This window comes from Spermophilus citellus (genome assembly GCF_964194105.1).
Source record: "Spermophilus citellus genome assembly, chromosome: 3".
Lineage (NCBI taxonomy): Eukaryota > Metazoa > Chordata > Mammalia > Rodentia > Sciuridae > Spermophilus > Spermophilus citellus.
In genome coordinates this window covers 132621675-132643313 of record NC_138184.1, presented here as the reverse complement: position 1 = coordinate 132643313, position 21639 = coordinate 132621675, and the positions used below count along the sequence as shown (strand labels likewise).

Genomic DNA, 21639 nt, shown 5'->3' with positions numbered 1-21639 from the left:
AACAAATATACTTTCCTGCTCTCTAGTTCTCCCAATAAGTATATTAAACTATAATGTCCTCCCAGGTTCTAAAACAATGATTAAGTTTGGAGGACTCTATTAGTGTCATTGAGAAGCACAGGTGATAGATTTTCTTTTGCCTGTTAATTAGATGAGACAGTGAAAGTTAGAATCTTTAGTTTTGAATCCAGTGTTTCAACATTAAATGGAATTTACTTCATGCAGGGGAAATGTTTCTTTGTGGAAATTTGTATGTGAATGTCACTGTCAGCACATTTCTAGCATTGATTAGTGAATCCAGTAGATGGTGTATTTGAAACAGAAAGTTCAGATACTGTGTATTTGCAGTCTGCACCCATGAAGTATAAAGCCAGTGATGGTGGCGACTGTGTTCTGTGTGTACTAAAACCCTTGTTTGATTCAAACACTCTGTTCTTCATTTCCTATGTGTCCTTTGCACTTCTACTAAAGATGTTTTTCTTACTACTTAGGGTGAGAGTCATGCTAATGGTGGTTTTCACAATCAATCTGTTACCTTTGTATGAAGAGATTTAATTTGCTTTTGATTGTTTCCCCATATCAATTTCATTTTTCACCCCCTCTAATCAGTTGATAAAAAGAAGATCAACCTTCCAATTTCATGAATCCATCCCCTCTTCTCTGACCTTGATTGAGATTCTTACTTTGTTTCTTTCCCCTTAATTATTGCCAGGTGGTTTCGATGGGTTTCCCAGGGCTGCTAGTATCTTATTATTTCATTTGTGTAGATTTTTACATTCATTAAGTGTTTTTTTTAAATCTGATTTTCTTATTTAGTTCTCTTACCAAATGATATAGTAGATATTATCCTTATGCACATTTGATAATTAAGAAAAAACTCAGAGGCAAGGAGCTTTCCAAATGTTCTGCAATTGGCCAGAGGTTGAAGAATTCATATTTCAGAAAATAGTTTATTAAAAATTTCTTGAGGGGCTGGGGTTGTGGCTCAGCGGTAGAATGCTCGTCTCGCATGTGTGGGATCCTGGTTTGATCCTCAGCACTACGTAAAAAATAAATGAGTGAAATAAAGGTATTATGTCTAACTATAAAATAAATATTAAAAAAATTCATGAGCTTTAGGACAAAAAGAAGTTTTCTGTAGACTTTATTAGTATAATGAAGGACTCAACACAGAAACACAGATGCATTTAAGGATCATTTTTTTTTAAATTTTGGAAATGAGATCAACTACTTAAAAAGAAAAGAAAGTTCTAATGTTTTGTTGTTTTATGAAATAATTAGATTGAGTAATGTAACAAGAGAAAAATGCTTGATGAGTTTTCAAATGACTCCTTATTGAACATAAGCCAGAATTGATTTACAGTTTCTATGTTCTTTTTAACAAAACAAGATTTAAAACAATAACTTCAAAAAACACATGATTTTTTCCTTTCTTTTTCTTTTCTATTTCATTTGGAAAAGTCTGAAAGTAATGAGAAGAGATATAGAAAAAATGACTTAAAATGTTAGTTTTAATTTGTGCCTGGGAAATAATTTTAAAAATTTAAATTCATAATTTAGGAAATTGTGATGTAAAGGAAACAAACAGCAGCAGCAAAAACAGGGTAGTTGTGTGTTTTACCCCTTTTTCTCTATATTGCATAATTAAAAAAAACAAAATCCCAAAGAAATTTCTGCCATCATATTATTATATTTTATGTTTTAAATAAATATTTCAGGTTTAACTTTTGACTCTTGAATTATAAAATAGTTTTATGCTTATAAAAAGCTGTAAAAATAGCATAGTATGCTATACTTTTCACTGTTTCCTCTAATGCTAACATTTTACAAAACCATAATACTATGTCAAAACTAAGAAGTAAGAAAAACTTTATACTTTATTTATATGTTATTAGTTTTTCTACTAATGTTCAGGTTTTAGTGAGTTTTGAATATGTGAAAGAATGGGGGATAAGGGAGTATAAGAAGATAACATTGATCCATTGAACTTATATTCTTCCCCTGTCCTTTGTTGTGTGTTAGCATCTACATATCAGAAAGAACATTCAACTTTTTTTTTTTGTGGGGGGAGGGGAGCTTGGCTTATTTCAGTTAACCTGATAGTCTCCAAATTTTATTGGAAAAAGCCATAAAGTCATTCTTTTTTTTTTTTTTTTTTTGTGGCCAAGTAATATTTGGAGAGGAAAAAAAAAGATAACAACATTGAGATCAGTGAGTGTGTGTGTGTGTGTGTGTGTGAGAAAACTTTCAATATTTTTATTTAATACTTTGTCTTTTTACTATAACTATTGTGCTTTAATTTCTAACTAGACTCTCTTCTTTTTCTTGTCTTGTTGATGAGGGACATATCTCTTAGCTTTATGGGAAGATTATCACAAAATTTTCTTACAAAGGGACTATATTAATTAAAAGGTCTAAATATACTGGAGATGTAGCTCAGTGGTAGAGCATTTGCTTAGCATGCATGAGGACCTGGGTTCAGTCCCCAGTGTAACCCCCAAAAAGGATAAAAGGCTCTAAATACATTTAAAGCAGCTTCTCTGAAAAAATAAAAAATTCCTTTAATTTTCCAGGATTAAAATAAAAATATAGTTCAGTTTCTAAAAGTCTACATATAAATTTAAGTCCAATTCTTCCAATAAATTATGGTTGTAATTCTTGGGTATATTGTTTAAACAAGGTCAATTATTTACCAATTTTCCCTTACTAAGTATTCTGAGGATGAATCCCCAAACCTGTTGACATAGACAGTACTGGCCCACTTCTCCACCGTTAAGGGGAAGGGAGACATTGTTTTGTGTTGTTGCAGCAGTGGGCCTCCCTTGAAGTTCCAGATGTGGAAAGGGAGCACCATATCCCACATCTATACAGTCCCTTCTCAGATTTTCTTCTGTTGCACCTGGGAATAGTTAGTCACTTACAGCCACAGTGTGGTTCTCTGTGGGGCTTCCTGCTCACTAAGTGGTAATTTGTTTTCATTTCCTTATTTTGTTGGCATGCTGACAATTCTTCAGTGACAGGAATATATTTATAATGGAATCTCATAGTATGGTGTTGTATCTAAGAAATCACTGCCAAATCCAATATCATAAAGAGTTACTCTTTGTTTTCTTCTGTTTTATGGTTTTAACTATTATGTTTAGGACTTTTTATGTGCTTAATTTATTTTTTTTAAATTGTGAATTGACAATTTATAATTGTATAAAATTATGGGGTACAAAGTAAAGTTATAATTTGTGAGAATAGTGTGGAATAATTAAATCAAGCTAGTTAACATATCCATCACCTCAAGCACATAACACTATTTTGTGGTGAGAACATTTGAAAATTTATTTTCTTAGCAATTTTAAAATGTATAATACTATATTATTAGCTGTGTTAATCAGGCTACACAACCGAACTTAGAAACAAATATCTTCCTCCCATTTAATAAGTTTTGTGCCCTTTGACCATCATCTCCTCATTTCCCCTGACCCTCATCCTTGGTAACCACCATTCTACTCTTTGCTTTGTGAGTTTGATTGTTTTAGGTTCTACATATAGGTGAGAACATGTGGTATATATCTTTCTGTGCCTGTTTTTTTTCACTTAGCATTATGATCTCCAATTCTGTCTATATTGTAAAATGACAGTCTTTTATTCTTTTTAAAGGCTGAATTATATTATATTATGCATGTACATCACATTTTCTTTATCCATTCATCTGCTGATGGATACTTAGGTGGAGTCCATACCTTGGCTATTGTGTGTAGTGCTGCAGTGAACATGGGAACGAAGACATTTTTTTGACAAACTGATTTCTTATATTTTGGGTAGATACCCAGAAGTTGGATTGTTGTATCATCTGGTTATTCCTTTTTTAGCTTTTTTGAGGAAACTCAACATAGGTTCTCATAATGGTTGTAGTAATTTATATATTTATATTATGACCAGCAGTGTGTGTATATGTGTGTATATCTCTGTGTGTGTGTGTGTGTATAAAATCATTGAAAAGAGCATTCTTTCCCGATTGTATTATCTTGGTAAGCTTATCAGAACTAACATCATATAAATCTGAAAATTTTTTATTATTTATGCATTTATCTTATGCTAGTACCACATTGCCTTTATTACAAAAGTTTTGTAGTAAGTTTTGATATTGGAATATTAATGATACAGGATGATCACTGCAAACAGAGATGGTTTTATTAACTTTTTGCAATCTTTTCCTTGATTATTTTGGCTACTCTTTTCCCCTGGTGTTTCCATATAAATTCTAGGATAATATTTTATTTCTGTAAAAATGTCAACTAGGATTTGTATAGGTGGAATTACATTGGAAGCATTGTTGTATTAAGAATATTGAGTCTTCTGATTCATGACCACAATATGTCTTTCTATTTATTTAGGTTTTTAACTTCTTTTTATTTACCATGTTTTATAGTTATCAGAATATACATTTGTACCTCTTTTGTTAAATTTACTTCTATGTATTTTATTCTTTTTTGATGTTATTATAATTGGAACTATTTTATTCATTTCATTTTTTGCTTGTTTATTACTTTTGTGTAGAATACAATAGACTTTCATGTATTGTCTTGCAATCTTGCTAACTGATTTATTAATTCTAAGAGGTTCTTAGTGGATTCTTTAGGATTTACTAGATACAGGATGATCACTGCAAACAGAGATGGTTTTATTAACATTTTGCAATCTTCATTTCTTTATTTATTTTTCTTCTTTAAATGCACTGGCTAAAATCTCTAATATAAAGTTAAATCATAATGGTAAGAGTGGATGTACTTGTCTTGCTCCTGATCTTAGGGAAAAGCATTCAGTCTTTCAGCTTTAAGAATGGTATTAGTTGCATTTTTTATGCTCTTTATGAGATTAAATAAGTTCATTTTTTTGCTCTTTATGAGATTAAATAAGTTCATTTCTATTCCTAGTCTGTTGAGTGTTTTATTATGAAAAATGTTGATTTTTAGTAAATGCTTGTTCTGCATCTGTTGAGATGATCGTGTTGCAATACAATGTTAGCCTGAAGAATGAGTTGAAAAGTGTTTCCTTCTCCAGAGTTTTTGGAAGATTTTGTGAAGAATTAGTATTAATTATTTAAATGTTTGGTAGTGGTGGTGGTAGGGAAGCCTGAATTTTTTTGTTTGTCGTTGAAAGTTTTTTAATTACTAATTTAATCTTTCTAATAGCTGTGCATTCAGTTTTTCTATATATTCTTTAGTTAGTTTTTACATTTATGTCTGGTTAGGAATTTGTCATTTCATCTAAGTTACTAACTTTTTGACATACAATTGCTCAATAATCCCCCTGTAATCCTTTTTATTGCTGAAAGGACATTAATGATATTCTTTTATTCCTGATTTTAGTTAAGTCTCCCTCTCCACTTTACTTAGAAAATTCAGCTAAAAGTTTTGTCAATTTTGTTGGTCTTTTCAAAGAATCAACTTTAAAAATTTTCCTGTTGGTTGTCTACTCTTTATTTCATTATTTCTTGCTCTGATCTATATTATTTCCTTCCTTTTTCTTGCTTTGGGTAGAGTTTGTTTGTTTCTCCCTTTTCACCCTCTGAAGGTAGAAGACTAGGTTATTGTTCTGAGATCTTGCTTTTCTAGTATAGGCAGATACATTTCCCTCAGGCACTGCTTTATTTGCATTTCATAAGTTATAGTATCTTGTGTTTTTTTTCCATTCATCTCAAAATATTTTCTAAAATTTCTTATGTGATTTCCTCTGTTACTCATTGATATTATGGGAATATGTTTTTTACCGTTGACATATTTTTGAGTTCCAAATATGCTTCTGTTAGTTTAATTTGATCCTGTTGTGATTTGGGAATATATTTTGTATGAAGTCACTTAAAATTTTATTTTAGCATTTTTAATGCTGTAGGATATGGTCTGTCCTAGAGAATGTTCTGTGTATTTGAGAAAAATGTTCATTTGTTGTTTTTAGCTGTGTTAGATATTGTTGGTTTATATTGTCATTTTTAATTTATATCCTATTTAGTTGTTTAATCCACTTTAAAATTTGCTGACTTCAGTTTACTATTATTTATTCTTGAATTGCCTATTTCTACCTTCAAAACTGTCACTTTGGCAGTTCTGTTGTTAGGTGCAATGTATACATATATAATTTTTACATCTTCCCAATGTCTTGCCTCTTTTCTTATTATGAAATATCCCTCTTTTTCTCTAATATTTTTTGTTTTAAAGTATATTTAAAATATACTTTCTGATATGAATATAATTACTCCAGTATTCTTATGGCTGCTAGTTGCATGATCTATCTTTTTCCATGGTTTTATTTTAATATATTTGTATTTCTGATTCTAGAGTGTGTTAGTAGACTTCTTTCAATTAGTGATGAATGACCTTTTGGTCATTTTTACCAGTGAAAGTGTTGTCTATAATAGGGTAATGTATTATTTCATTTGTATGATTTATATAATTAGTATTATTGTTTTTTAAATGTTTATATATCTCATATTGTTATCCTGGATAATGTAGTTATATTAATCAGATATAATCCCCTGTTATACAAAATTAAAATATAATTTAACGAATTTATTATCTTAATTTTCCTACTTATTTGAGAAGAGGATAAAATATATTTATTTTATAGCAAGATACCACATGTCTATAAACTTAAATTTGAACTTTTATCTCATTTTTTTAAGAGTAAATTAATATTTTAAGAAATCCCTTTCAGGTTAACATATAGATTAAACCTTAGTTTTATATCAGTACATTAGTATTTGACCATAGAGAAAAACCTTTAAATAGATTTAACTGATTGTTCTACATACATATAATCAACTTAGTTACACATAAACTTGTTGAAATTTGCCCTTTACTTACATAGACCCCCATGCTGTTTATTTCTTTTTTAAATTGGTTCTAAAAAATATAAATGGCAGTGGAATGTATTACAATTCATATATAATATATATATATATCTCACAATTTTACATTAAATAATTTAAATTCTAACAACAAATTTGAAGTTTGCTGATTCAAGCCATTACATCACAAGTTTTGATTATAGTAATAAAAGGCTGCTAGATATTCCCTGTTCTCATGGTTCTATCTTCCTTGAAATTCTGTTGAAAAGGAGTGGAAAATTTTTAGCCACTGCAATGTCTCAATTATTTTCTTTTAACATTATTTAGAACTCTTGTAAGATGATTAACATTATATATGCATATGCTGCAGGAAAGGATAGTTTCTAAAAATGACTCAATAGCAGGTGGAATTAATAAATAAGAATATTTATGAATGTCAACTGGATGAAATAGGAAATGTGAGTTTTTTTAAGATATCTTTTGCAAAGAAAGGTTTAGCAAAATTCAAAGGAGTCAAAGTAGAAACTGTCTGATATGACAATGATTGATAATAATGTGGATAATTTCCATAGGTGATTTGTATAGAGAACTTAACTGTGTGTCAGACACAGTTCTAACATTTTTACATATGAGCCAAAGATTGGATCATTACATAGACTTACATGAATTGGTGGTGCTAATAGGATCAACCTTTATTTATAATTTCAAGGACATAAGCAATTAAGAGGCACAGGTAAAGCAGATTCCTGGATATTGAGAGAGGCAACCAGATTCTTTCTTACCACCATAGATAAAACTCTCAGGTTCAGAGCAGAAGATTTTTTTAATGTAAGAAATTATATAGGCTATCTCATATAGAAAGCAGCATTATAGGCCATGAAATATCTTTATTTTATATCCAGATAATTGTCTAGCTCATGCCCCATGTCCTCCTATAAATCTATAGATTCTAGGTTTGTCATAGTAATCCTAAACCAGAGGTATCTTGATAAAAGTCTTTAATAGAGTAGCAGTCTTTTTTCTTTTCTTTTCTTTTCTTTTTTAAGTAAATGCTGTTAGGTTATTTTCCAACTATTAGCTTGATCATAAGAAAATTAGGTCAAGCTCTCCAACTTCTGAGAGAGCTTTGTACCTAACAAAACAGGATTGCTTTACTCCTTCCTTTCCAACAGATAAACTTATTTAAATTCAAATTCAATTACTTATTTATTGTTTAAAACAAACAAGGTCAAATATATTAAATGAAGAACTTCTGATATGTTTTAAAAATCTTTTATTTCATGGTTTGGTATAATTTGGTTATAGGATGGGGGAAAGAAATATAGTGCTAAATATACAATGAAATAAGTATATTCCCATCACAGATACCTCAATAGTAATTTGTGATTTATTTGTGAGTGTGTTTGTGTGTTGTGTATGTGCATGTATGCTTCATACATAGTTTTTTAAAAATTTGTTTTAAGTAGTTATACATGACCACAGAATGCATTTTGATTCATTATATACAAATAGAGTACAATTTTTCATTTTTCTGGTTGTACACAATATAGAGTCACACCATTCATGTAGTCATATATATACTTGGGATAATGATGTCTATCTCATTCCGCCATTTTCCAACTCCCATGCTCCCTTCCCTCCCTTCACTCCCCTCCACCCAATCCAAAGTTTCTCCATTTTTCCCTTCCCTTGCCCCCCGCCCCCATTATGGATCAGCATTATCATCAACATATCAGAGAAAATATTTGGCCATTGGTTTTGGGATTGGCTTACTTAGCTTAGCATGATATTCTCCAACTCCATCCATTTACCTGCAAATGTCATAATTTCATTCTTCTTTAAGGCTGAGTCATATTCCTTTGTGTTATATATACCACATTTTCTTTATCCATTCATCTATTGAAGAGAATCTAGGTTGGTTCTACAGTTTAGCTTTTGTAAATTGTGCTGTTATTAATATTCATGTGGCTGCATCACTGTAGTATGCTGATTTTAAATCTTTTGGGTATAGACTGAGGAGTAGGTTAGCTGGGACAAATGGTTGTTCCATTCCAAATTTTCTAAAGAATCTCCATACTGCTTTCCAGAATTGTTGCACCAATTTGCAGTCTTACCAACAATGTATGAGTGTACCTTTTCCCCCACATCCTCGCCAACGCTTACTGTTGCTTGTATTCTTGATAATTACCATTCTGAGGGGAATGAGATGGATTCTCACTAGAGTTTTAATTTGCATTTCTGTAATTACTAGAGATGTTGAACATTTTTAAATATATTTGTTGATTGATTTTATATCTTCTCTTGAGAAGTGTCTGTTCAGTTCCTTAGCCCATTTATTTTTTTTTTTAAATTGAGTTATTTGGTTTTTTTGGTGTTAAGTTTTTTGAGTTCTTTATATAACCTGGAGATACATATATAGTTACTTCCTTTATTTAAACTTAGAATATTTAATGAATAACATAATGTTTTAATTTTCAATTTTCTCTATTTTTCTCAATCCAACTTTCAAATCAGGATGGTGATCCAGTTCGCCCAGGAGTGGCCATGACTGATCTTGCCACTGGCCTGTATGCATATGGAGCCATTATGGCTGGATTGATACAAAGATATAAAACTGGAAGAGGACTGTTCATTGATTGTAACCTACTGTCATCTCAGGTACCAATTCAAATAAGATTTTCAGTAATAGTTAACAAATATGTGTTTGAGTTACATTTTCATATTAAATCCTATGGTTACATGTGCAAAAAAACCCCCACTAAAACCAAAAAAGCAAAACAACAGGCGAAAGAAGCAACAGAAAATCATAACAAAAATTGTTCTGTTTTGATCCATGTTTTCATATTAAAATTAACAAACCATGAAGATTTTGTTGTAATATGGATGTTATTGAGATAGAATTTTAAAGACTTCTTAATAGAATATTTTGTTCTATTGTGAGCCAATGGTATAGTTTCTCCTACTTTATTGTCACATGAACTTTGTAACTACTATTCATTAGAGCTTCTTCACCTTTTATGTGCCTTGGACCCCTTTGGTAGTCTGGTAAAATTTGTGAGCTTATCTTGAAATCATATTTTTAAATTAATAAAATGAGATACTCAGTGTTACAAAGGAAGCCAATATATTTCAATGTAAAAATAATTTTTATATTATAATAACATGTGATTTTTACTAACATATTAAACTGGAAGATATAGCAATGGGTCTAATACCATTACAATATTGAGACATGGTTGAGCATAGATGATATTTCAAGAAATCTGTAATAACTAATATGATATGAAAATATATATATATAATATTTATTGGTGATAAAGTCATAGGTAGTGCTAGTATTCTGGTGATTTTGTTATCTATATTCATAATTGAAGAAAATGCTAAATTTTTGTTAGAGATTTATGAAAATAAAGATATAACTTTTCTCATTAAAGTTAATTAACTTCCAGAATTCTGTCAATGAATTCCAGATTAACACCCCTAGTTTAGACAGTTATCAGTTATGTTGTGCTAAATACTAAACTGTTGAAATGAAAGGGTTAATGTACTCTCAACATGACATTTTGCCTCCTTTTTACTGGATCAGACCCAGATGCTATACCATATGTGGAAGTTGATTCTGAATAGATAATTTTTCAGGGTAGAAAAAAGAAAATATCTAATTTGTGCAAGGAGACATTTTACTGTGGGAAACATTACTTTCTAGACATAGAAACCTCAGTTGGGAATTTCGGATTTAAATGGCATACATGGGAAAATAGTAAACTTGGAACACTGCTTTGGAGATTTTTTTCTCTTAGGCAAAATTAAGGAGGTGTATGGAAATAAAAAAAAAATCAATATGGTTGAAGGTGAAACACTTTGTATGGGTTTTTAACAGCAGCTTTGAGTCACATTTAGAATTTTAATGGTTTTATAAAAGGACTCTCTTCAAATGAGTAGTTTTGTTCCTTTACAGAGAAATGCTTGTTATAGGAAGGAGCTGAAAATCTTTTCTTCCCTTTCTTAATTTTAGAGTGTAAGGCACCTCAAACCTCAGGTAGGTTAAATTATTGCACAAATATAGCACATCTAATAAGTATAGAAGCCATGAAGTTTTGATGGGTGTGTGACCTGTACAGTCAAGAGGGTCTGGGCTTAGTTTAAATGTCCTGTTTTAACTGTCTTGAAATTCTTAGAAATTTTTGACAAGAGACCTATATTTTAAATTTTGCACAGGTCTCCCAAATTATGTAGCAGGTCCTGGAATTGGGACTCTACTTAAGTCTCCTGATCTCTACATAAGACTACTTTATATTTCAATTATTAATTAATTTAAATTGGAAAAAAGTTGTATCATAGGGTTTAAATATTTTCTAACATCTAACTAGAAATTCACTATGTGGAGTGTTTTTCTGTGGGGGAGCATTTGGAGGAGGATGGAATCACCTCTAGAGCTGCTTCAAAGTGAGTGTACACTCATGCATACATATACACAGATATAGATTTTAGTCATTTTTTTGTGTGTTGTGTGTTTGTATGTTTGTTGCCCATGTTGATCCTTGAGACTGTTAAGTTTCATGAGTGTAGGGACAGTGTTTGTTTTTGTTTTCCATGGTATTTTCTCAATGTCCTGCCTAGTGTTAGTCAACCCTAACTTTTCATAACAGAAAAATCTTAAACTTCACTTTGTCTTTCAATTTGAATTAACATTCTATATTCAAAAAGAAAAAACACCAATCAAACCACAAAATGATTAAAATGTGCTTTATGTAAATGAGATGGGTTATTTCTAGATAGTTTTCATAGTAGCATAATAGGAAACTTTATCCCTTCTTTTTTAGTGTGTATATATATACACACATGCTCACCTGCATTAAACACAACATTTGTACATAATTTTAGCTGCCTGGAAAATGAGTTTGATTTTATGCAGAGGTAAAAAACACACTTTTCTACTTGTTTTGATTGCATTTCATAGGATAACATATGAATTATTTGTCAGCTGACAAAAATGAATCCTGTACTTCTCTTCAAAGTGATCTAGTGTACAATATACAAATTATACTTGATTTGACTAGTAGCTAATTATTAACTCAGAGATAATTGCCTCAACCACAACAAAACCATTTCAAGTAGTTCATTGTGGAGACATGACAACTGCCGGGATGTGGTTTATAGTGGGCATCAAAATTTTTGTAGTTTCAAGGGTATAAACTTTTAACCCTTGTCATAAAATTCTTTTGATTTTTTTAGTCTTAATATGATTTAAAGTAGTTCACTTGAGATTGTCTAATGTCAGAATCTAAATTGTGTTCTTAGATGATATTGGTAAACAACAAGGAAGTGGGTTGGGATGTGGTTCCAATTACTGTGTTGCTCTTATTCCTCTATTGTGGCTCACAGAAATATCTTTTGGAAGTTTTAATATCCTTCCTGTACTTAATTATAACCAGGCTCCCTTAATTACTTGCTACAGTGAGTTAGTTTTTTAGCACCATAATTATTTTCATGTATAGGACATTTTGTTGTTTTCGATACCACAGTCCTTTCCCCAAATTTGTATATTGTTTGTACTAAGTATATCTGAACATATTACTCATTATTTTAGCATATTTTTGTCAATAAACTTTTGAATCTCAAACAAGTATATTTATTCACTTGAATTTTAGAAATTCATCTTTTTGTATCTTCATATACCTATGCTTCAGCTTTCCATTTTACTCTTTTTCAAAAGTAATTTTATTCAGGTGTATATCACAAATAAAATTCACCCTATACTGCTACAGGTTAATGATTTTTAGTAAATTGAGTGAGTTATGCAACTATTACTATAAATTGTGGTTGGAAATGAATACTCATATAATCACCTCTGTTCTGGGCTTAACAGTGAGGCTGAGGTGGACAAGTGTTGAGTAGGTAGAAATCGGGCAGGAAATGACTCAGGAGAATTCAGGGTCCATTTTGACTTCTGTGGATCCTAGGAACTTTTGTGTTGCTGGGCTCTTTCCTATATAATAATACTTTAAAAATGTGTTCTATAACAGCATTGATATAAAAGTACAAATATGACACATTATTATGTGTTTATTATTATTACATTCATTTTTATTCTGATTTTAAAAGAAAATTAAGACATTTTTGTATACTGCTAAATCATTGTGAATATTGGACATTGTGCCTAATCATGAAGTCATTGTGAAGAATTATGTTGAGAATAATCGATAAGTTGGCAAATTTGTGGGGAGAGAAAGTTATATATTCAAGAAAGTAGTGAAGACTGAAAGCTGAGCTTATGCTGAAGCAGGGGCAGAGGACTGAAGAGTAGAGAGGCACATAGTCTATGACCAAAGAAACTGAGACAATAGAGTATAGAAAGAGAGCTCAAGAAATTAGGGAACTGTAGTTTTTGGTTTTTTAAATATTTTTATTAGTTGTTGATGGACCTTTATTTAATTTATTTATTTACATGTGGTGCTGAGGATCGAACCCAGTGCCTTACACATGCTAGGCAAGTGCTCTATCACTGAGCCACAACCCAGCCCAGGGAACTGTAGTTTTGCATTTGAATTTCCCTTTTTTGGGGTGGGGGGAGTCTGTTCCTTTCCAGTCTTAAAGGTGCTTATCAGCCTAACAATACTTAGTTTTCTGTGGCCAATTTTTTTAAATATTTATTTTTTAGTTGTACACAACACCTTTATTTTGTTTATTTATTTTTATGTTGTGCTGAGGATCAAACCCAAAGCCTCTCACATGCTAGGCAAGTGCTTTACTGCTGAGCCACAACCCCAGTCCAACCAATTTTTAATTCTAGTCCAGCTTTCATTCTTTAACCAGCATTTTCCTTAAGACCTGTCATTACTCTATTGACTTAAACTCAGGGGATACAAATGAATATTAACATTAATCTGCAGTACCACATGAATTTGAGGATTTTTTTTTAATTCTACGAAAAATGTCATTAGAATTTTAATAGGGATAACACTCAACCTGTAGATTGCTTATTACTTTAACAATGAATAATATTTTAATCCATGAATACAGGATATCTTGTCATTTGTTTGCGTCTTTTTCCATTTTTTCACAATGTTTACAGTTTTCAGTGTATGGATCTTTCATCTCTTGGTTAAATTTTGTTTTGTTCTCGATATTATTATAAAAGAGCTCATGTTCTTTATATTTTTTGGATATTTTGTTGTCAGTATATACAATGCTCTTGGTTTTATAAATTGATTTTGTATCCTGCAACTGTGCTTATTAGTTGTAACAGTTGTTTGGTGCAGTTTTTAGGGTTTTCTGTATATTAAATCATGTTGTCTGCAAACAGGAAATTTTACTTCTTCCCTTCTAGTTTGGATACTTTTTATTTGTCTTGTTTAATTGTTCTGTCTAGGACTTCCAGTATCATATTAAACAGGAGCATTCTTCTCTTGTTCCTGATCTTACAGGAAAAACTTACACCTTTTCACTGTTATGCTCTTCATTGCATGCTTGTGATATATGGCCTTTATTGCATCAAAGTATATTTCTTTTATACCTGATTTGTAGAGTTTTTATCATGAAAGGATGTTGAATTTTGTTAATGCTTCATATGCAACAATGAAGGTGATTATATTTTTTATCCTTCATTCTGTTAATGTAACCAAAACAGTTTTGAATGAAAAGAACAAAGCTGGAAGCATCACATTTCCTGATTTCAAAATACACTGCAAAGTTATTGGAATCAAAACAGTGGAGTGCTGGCATTAAAAAGCCGTAGAGACCAAAAGAACAGCATAGAAAGCACAGAAATAAATCCACATATTTATGGTTAATTGATTTTCAACAAAGATACCAAGAAAACATTTTGGAGAAAGGACAGTTTTTTTTGCAATAAATTGTGTTGGTAAAATTAGATATCTACACACATAACAATGAAATTGGACCCTTATCTGACACCATATACAAAGACGAACCCAAAGTGGATGAAGGACTTAAATACAAGACCTAAAACTGTTAAACTTTTAGGGGGAAAGCTTCTTGACATTTTTCTTGGTAATGAATTTCTGGAAATGATCCCCCAAAGCACAGGGAATAAAAGCAAAAATAAACAAATAAGATTGCATCAAACTAAGAAGATTTTTCACAGAAAAAAATTAAAAAACAAAAACCTATGGAATGGGAGTAGATAGTTGCAAACCATATGTTTAGTAAGGGGTTAATGTCAAAATTATATAAAGAACTTAAACAATTCAAAAGCAAAAAATAAAAATAAAAAAAAGAAAGAAAAAGAAAAAAGAAAAGCCATACCTGTTGAAATCATGATTACAAAAACAAAGTGGAAAAATAAAAAAAAAGCCCTTGCACACTATTGCTGGGAATGTAAATTAATACACTATTACAGAAAACATCATTCTTTCTCAAAAGAATTAAAAATGGAACTATCATGTAGGAACTAGCAATCCTATTCCTGTTATACACCCAAAGGAAATGACATCAAATATTGAAAAGGTATCTGAACTCTCATGTTCATTGCAGCATCATTCATGATAGCCCAGATATGGAAGCAACCTCAGTGTTCCTTAGTGGAAGACTAGGTAAAGAAATGTGGTATACATGCACCATAGAATACCATTCAGCCTTAAAAAGGAAGGAACTCCTGGATTTGTGACAATAAGTCACAAATGGATATTATGCTAAGTTAAATGGGAACACTATGTTAAGTGAAATAAACCAGGCACAGAAAGATAAATACTGCATAATCTCCACTTACATGTGGAATCTAAAAATGTTGAACCCAGAAATAGCAGCACGGTGGTTACCAGGGGTTGGGAGTAGGGGTGGGGTATTCGAAGATGTTGGTTAAAAGGATACAAAACTTCAATTACAAGTGATAAGTTCAACAGGTCTATTATACAAAATGGTGACAATAGTAATAATAATACATTGTTTTCTTGAAAATTACTAAGTATATATTTTAAGTATTCTCACCTTAAAAATGACAAGTATGAAAAGTGATAGATATATTAACTAGATTAATTCAATAATCTCATAGTATATGCCTATGTTAAAACATCTCACTATATACCATACATATATATATATATAATTTTGTCAATTAAAAAAGCCAAAAATCATTAATAAAAACAAAACAAAATTTTAAAAAGTTTGTAAGGTATTCCTAAGATAAGGAAGGCAAAGGCATACCAAAGAATGAACAATTTGATAATTTCCAAAGAAAACTACAAAAAGTTTAGATGATCTATTATTTTATGTTTTTATTTTATGCCATTGGATTAATTGCAGATTGATTTCAATAATATAATATGGCTTTCTGTCTGTTTAGAGAAGATTCAGTGAAAAGCAAGTGTATTAGGAAGATGACTTGCTTTTGTAAAACTAAAATCATAAATTACATTTATTGGCATTGTATATTTTTATATGACATCGCTACAAATTAAGGACATTAAGGCTTTAAACTTGTAGTAATTGACAATTACTAGAAGAATATCCCAGAGGACAAAAGAATAGAATGAAATATAAATTATATGGTAATCTAATTTAATTTTATATATTAGATAATTTAAACTTATTATTGAATAATTTCAGATGTTCTGGAAAAAAAAGACCCAAATTAAGATCATGATATAAAAGCAACTGAAAGAGAAATGTTTATTTGTGTTGACATGTATTTCCTGGGAATTTAGATCTTCTCCTTGCAGACTATTATAGAAAATGGTTCATTGACTACTCATAAGGACTTAATAGTATTAGAATCACCTATATTCTTTGCTAAACTACTAGAGTTAAAAAAAAAATCTTTTTTTTTTGTTCTAGATTCATCTACTCTGTCTTCACCTTTGCACTTTCTGGGGTCAGGAAATTTTACGCAGAATAAGATTATGTCCTCTGGTGTTGGTTAATTAATGACTGTTTATCTGTCATAAGTTATCAACCAACTAATCATTAGTGGGTTATGTCTATTTGGCCTGGATTATTATGCATTCATTCTGTAGCTACAGAATGAGTAACCCACTAACATCTAGCATGGTGGCTGAGATTTAATTCTAGGACAATTACTTCAGTTCTTTACAAAATGAATATGAGGTATAATTGTGAGTACTTTTAAAATGTTTGTCATTCTTTTATAGTCTAGTTATTATATACCAGTAGTGCATAAGACCTTAATTAACTGGAAAGTTTAGCACTCTGGATATTATGGTTAATTTCATTTTTCTAGATGACTAAGAGTTAAAAGGAAACTATGTTGGTTTCAATCCTTGGCAGAGAAAATTTTCTATAATTCTTTAATTTATTTTTCCATTGTGGTGAATTCCATATACTAAATTTATTTTTACCTTAAAGGTTATTAATTGCATTCCTAGTTATTTTCATACATTGATATATACTTTCATGGTAAGAAATTAAGTCATATTTGTTAATAGAATCCATTCATCCAAGCATCCATCCATCTTGCCATCCATCCATTCCTTTTCCACATCTTCTACATTCCAGAGTATGCAATGAATGATAAGTAAGCCAGCAAGTTGACTACCACATGGAACTTTCACTCTAGTTAGAGATACAACCAACAAACAATATGTGATAAATGCACAGAAGAAATGAACAATTCAATAAAGAGAACAGGGATACTTATGTTAGGCTGGTTAAGAAAACCTGCTCTGAAAGGGCTCAGTGGTGGAGTGCTTGCCTAGCATCGAAAAGTTTCTGGGTTCAATCCCCAGCACAGAAAAAATACCCACCCCCCCACCAAAAACCAAAAGCAAGCAAACAATCCCTTCTCCCAAACTATTCTAAGGAGTTAAAATTTAGGGATAAGATGGAGATTGCCATATCACTAGCTATGTCAAGATTGTTCCAGACAGGGGGCTGGGGCAGATCAGTGGTAGAGTGCTTGCCTAGCATGTGCGAGGCACTGAGTTCAATCCTTAGCACCAATAAAAAAATAAATAAAATAAAGGCATGATGTTTACCTACAACTACAAAAAAAAAAAAAAAAAAAAAAGAGTGTTCCAGACAACGGGAACCATAAAGGCAAAGATCTGAAGCAGCACTTATTCTTGGAACTAATAAGAGATTGGTTTGATTGACAGACCTCTAGTTGTTTACATGGACACAAAATCTGACCGTTAATACCCATCTGAAGAGTAAATGTGGGGTATAGCATTTCAAATAATAATCCAAAACTCTCTAAGTAGTAAGCTCATTGGGAGTTAGGATTCAGTAACAGACAGTTCTTTTTTTGGGGTGGGGGGTGGATTTCTTGGCTGGGTACTGGTTTATTTTTTTACTTTTTCCTTTTCTTTCTTTTTTTTATAGTTCCACTTATTTATTAAAAAATACACAAATTCATCCATTCCAGTAAACAAAGAGTTAATATTCTTTTTAATAGGTCCTTAACCTGATCATTCTGCATAGATGGATAGATTTCATCTATTTTTTATTACATTTAGATAACAGTTTTACATATACATCATTGACTTGTAGCAGTATTACTATAGTTTTGTGCTAAAAGTAGAACTGTTGATTTATTTATTTTTTTTATTGGTTGTTCACAACATTACAAAGCTCTTGACATATCATATTTCATACATTAGATTGAAGTGGGTTATGAACCCCCAATTTTACCCCAAATGCAGATTGCAGAATCACATCGGTTACACATCCACAATTTTACATAATGCCCTATTAGTAATTGTTGTATTCTGCTATCTTTCCTATCTCCTAGTATCTCCCCTCCCCTCCCCACCCATCTTCGCTCTCTACCCCACCTACTGTAATTCATTTCTCTCCTTGTTTATTTTCCCATTCCCCTCACAACCTCTTATATGTAATTTTGTATAGCAATGAGGGTCTCCCTTCATTTCCATGCAATTTCCCTTTTCTCTCCCTTTCCCTCCCATCTCATGTCTCTGTTCAATGTTACTCTTTTCTTCCTGCTCTTCCGCCCTGCTCTGTTCATAGTTGCTCTCATTATATCAAAGAAGACATTTGGTATTTGTTTTTTAGGGATTGGCTAGCTTCACTAATCATAATCTGCTCTAGTGCCATCCATTTCCCTGCAAATTCTATGATTTTGTCATTTTTTATTGCTGCATAGTACTCCATTGTGTATAGATGCCACATTTTTTTTTATCCATTCATCTATTGAAGGGCATCTGGGTTGGTTCCACAGTCTAGCTATTGTGAATTGTGCTGCTATGAACATCAATGTGGCAGTATCCCTGTAGCATGCTCTTTTAAGGTCTTCAGGGAATAGTCCGAGAAGGGCAACAGCAGGGTCAAATGGTGGTTCCATTCCCATCTTTCCCAGGAATCTCCAAACTGCTTTCCAAATTGGCTGCACTAATTTGCAGTCCCACCAGCAATGTACAAGTGTACCCTTTTCTCCACATCCTCGCCAGCACTTGTTGTTGTTGTTTGACTTCATAGTGGCTGTCAATCTTACTGGAGTGAGATGGTATCTTAGGGTGGTTTTGATTTGCATTTCTCTGACTGTTAGAGATGGAGAGCATTTTTTCATGTACTTGTTGATTGATTGTATATCCTCCTCTGAGAAGTGTCTGTTCAGGTCCTTGGCCCATTTGTTGATTGGGTTATTTGTTATCTTGCTGTCTAATTTTTTGAGTTCTTTGTATACTCTGGATATTAGGGCTCTATCTGAAGTGTGAGGAGTAAAAATTTGTTCCCAGGATGTAGGCTCCCTATTTACCTCTCTTATTGTTTCTCTTGCTGAGAAAAAACTTTTCAGTTTAAGGAAGTCCCATTTGTTGATTCTTGTTATTAACTCTTGTGCTATGGGTGTCCTATTAAGGAATTTGGAGCCCGACCCCACAATATGTAGATCGGAGCCAACTTTTTCTTCTATCAGACGCAGAGTCTCTGATTTGATATCAAGCTCCTTGATCCATTTTGAGTTAACTTTTGTGCATGGCGAGAGAAAGGGATTCAGTTTCATTTTGTTGCATATGGATTTCCAGTTTTCCCAACACCATTTGTTGAAGATGCTATCCTTCCTCCATTGCATGCTTTTAGCCCCTTTATCAAATATAAGATAGTTGTAACTTTGTGGATTAGTCTCTGTGTCCTCTATTCTATACCATTGGTCCACCCGCCTGTTTTGGTACCAGTACCATGCTGTTTTTGTCACTATTGTTCTGTAATATAGTTTGAAATCTGGTATCACTATACCGCCTGATTCACACTTCCTGCTTAGAATTGCTTTTGCTATTCTGGGTCTTTTATTTTTCCATATGAATTTCATGATTGCTTTGTCTATTTCTACAAGAAATGCTGTTGGGATTTTGATTGGCATTGCATTAAACCTATAGAGAACTTTTGGTAATGTCGCCATTTTGATGATGTTAGTTCTGCCTATCCATGAACAGGGTATATTTTTCCATCTTCTAAGATCTTCTTCTACTTCTCTCTTTAGGGTTCTGTAGTTTTCATTGTATAAATCTTTCACCTCTTTTGTTAGGTTGATTCCCAAGTATTTTATTATTTTTGAGGATATTGTGAATGGAGTGTTTTTCCTCATTTCCGTTTCAGAAGTTTTGTCGCTGATATACAGAAATGCCTTTGATTTATGCGTGTTGATTTTATATCCTGCCACTTTGCTGAATTCATTTATTAGTTCTAGTAGTTTCTTTGTAGACCCTTTTGGGTCTTCTAGGTATAGAATCATGTCATCTGAATAGTGATAATTTAAGTTCTTCTTTTCCTATTTTTATGCCTTTAATTTCTTTCATCTGTCTAATTGCTCTGGCCAGTGTTTCGAGAACTATATTGAATAGAAGTGGTGATAGAGGGCATCCCTGTCTTGTTCCAGATTTTAGAGGGAATGCCTTTATCTTTTGTCCATTCAGAATGATGCTAGCCTGAGACTTAGCATAGATAGCTTTTACAATGTCAAGGTAAGTTCCTGTTATCCCTAGTTTTTCTAATGTTTTGAACATAAAGGGATGCTGTACTTTGTCGAATGCTTTCTCTGCGTCTATCGAGATGATCATATGGTTCTTATCTTTAAGTCTATTGATGTGGTGAATAACATTTATTGATTTCCGTATATTGAATCATTCTTGCATCCCAGGGATGAATCCTACTTGATCATGGTGCACAATTTTTTTGATGTGTTTTTGTATTCGATTCGCCAGAATTTTATTGAGGATTTTTGCATCTAGGTTCATTAGAGATATTGGTCTGTAGTTTTCTTTCTTTGAGGTGTCTTTGTCTGGTTTTGGAATCAGGGTGATGTTGGCCTCATAGAATGAATTTGGAAGAGCTCCCTCTTTTTCTATTTCCTGAAATAACTTGAAAAGTATTGGTATTAATTCTTCTGTAAAGGTTTTGTAAAACTCCGCTGTATACCCATCCGGTCCTGGGCTTTTCTTGGTTAGTAGTCTTTTGATGGCTTCTTCAATTTCATCCATTGATATTGGTCTGTTCAAATTGTGTGTATCCTCCTGACTCAGTCTGGGCAAATCATATGACTTAAGAAATTTATCGATGTCTTCACTATCTTCTATTTTATTGGAATATAGGTTTTCAAAATAATTTCTAATTGTCTTCTGTATTTCTGTAGCATCTGTTGTGATATTGCCTTTTTCAACCCGTATGTTAGTAATTTGAGTTCTCTCTCTTCTTCTCTTCGTTAGCATGGCTAAAAGTCTGTCGATCTTATTTATTTTTTTGAAGAACCAACTTTTAGTTTTGTTAATTTTTTCAATAGTTTCTTTTGTTTCAATATCATTGATTTCCGCTCTGATTTTAATTATTTCTTGCCTTCTGCTACATTTGCTGTTGTGTTGCTCTTCCTTTTC

General features: G+C 31.9%; 1 protein-coding gene across 9 annotated transcripts in view; it reads left to right on the top strand.

The window, feature by feature from the left end:
* Nucleotides 1-21639, top strand: part of SUGCT (succinyl-CoA:glutarate-CoA transferase) — a 728181-nt gene that overhangs the window by 119954 nt on the left and 586588 nt on the right. For all 9 annotated transcript variants that reach the window (XM_081286416.1, XM_081286411.1, XM_081286414.1 and 6 more), the window contains one exon: nucleotides 9353-9496. In XM_081286416.1, the coding sequence (XP_081142542.1) occupies nucleotides 9353-9496 (144 nt within the window). The remainder of the gene's footprint in view (nucleotides 1-9352; nucleotides 9497-21639) is intronic.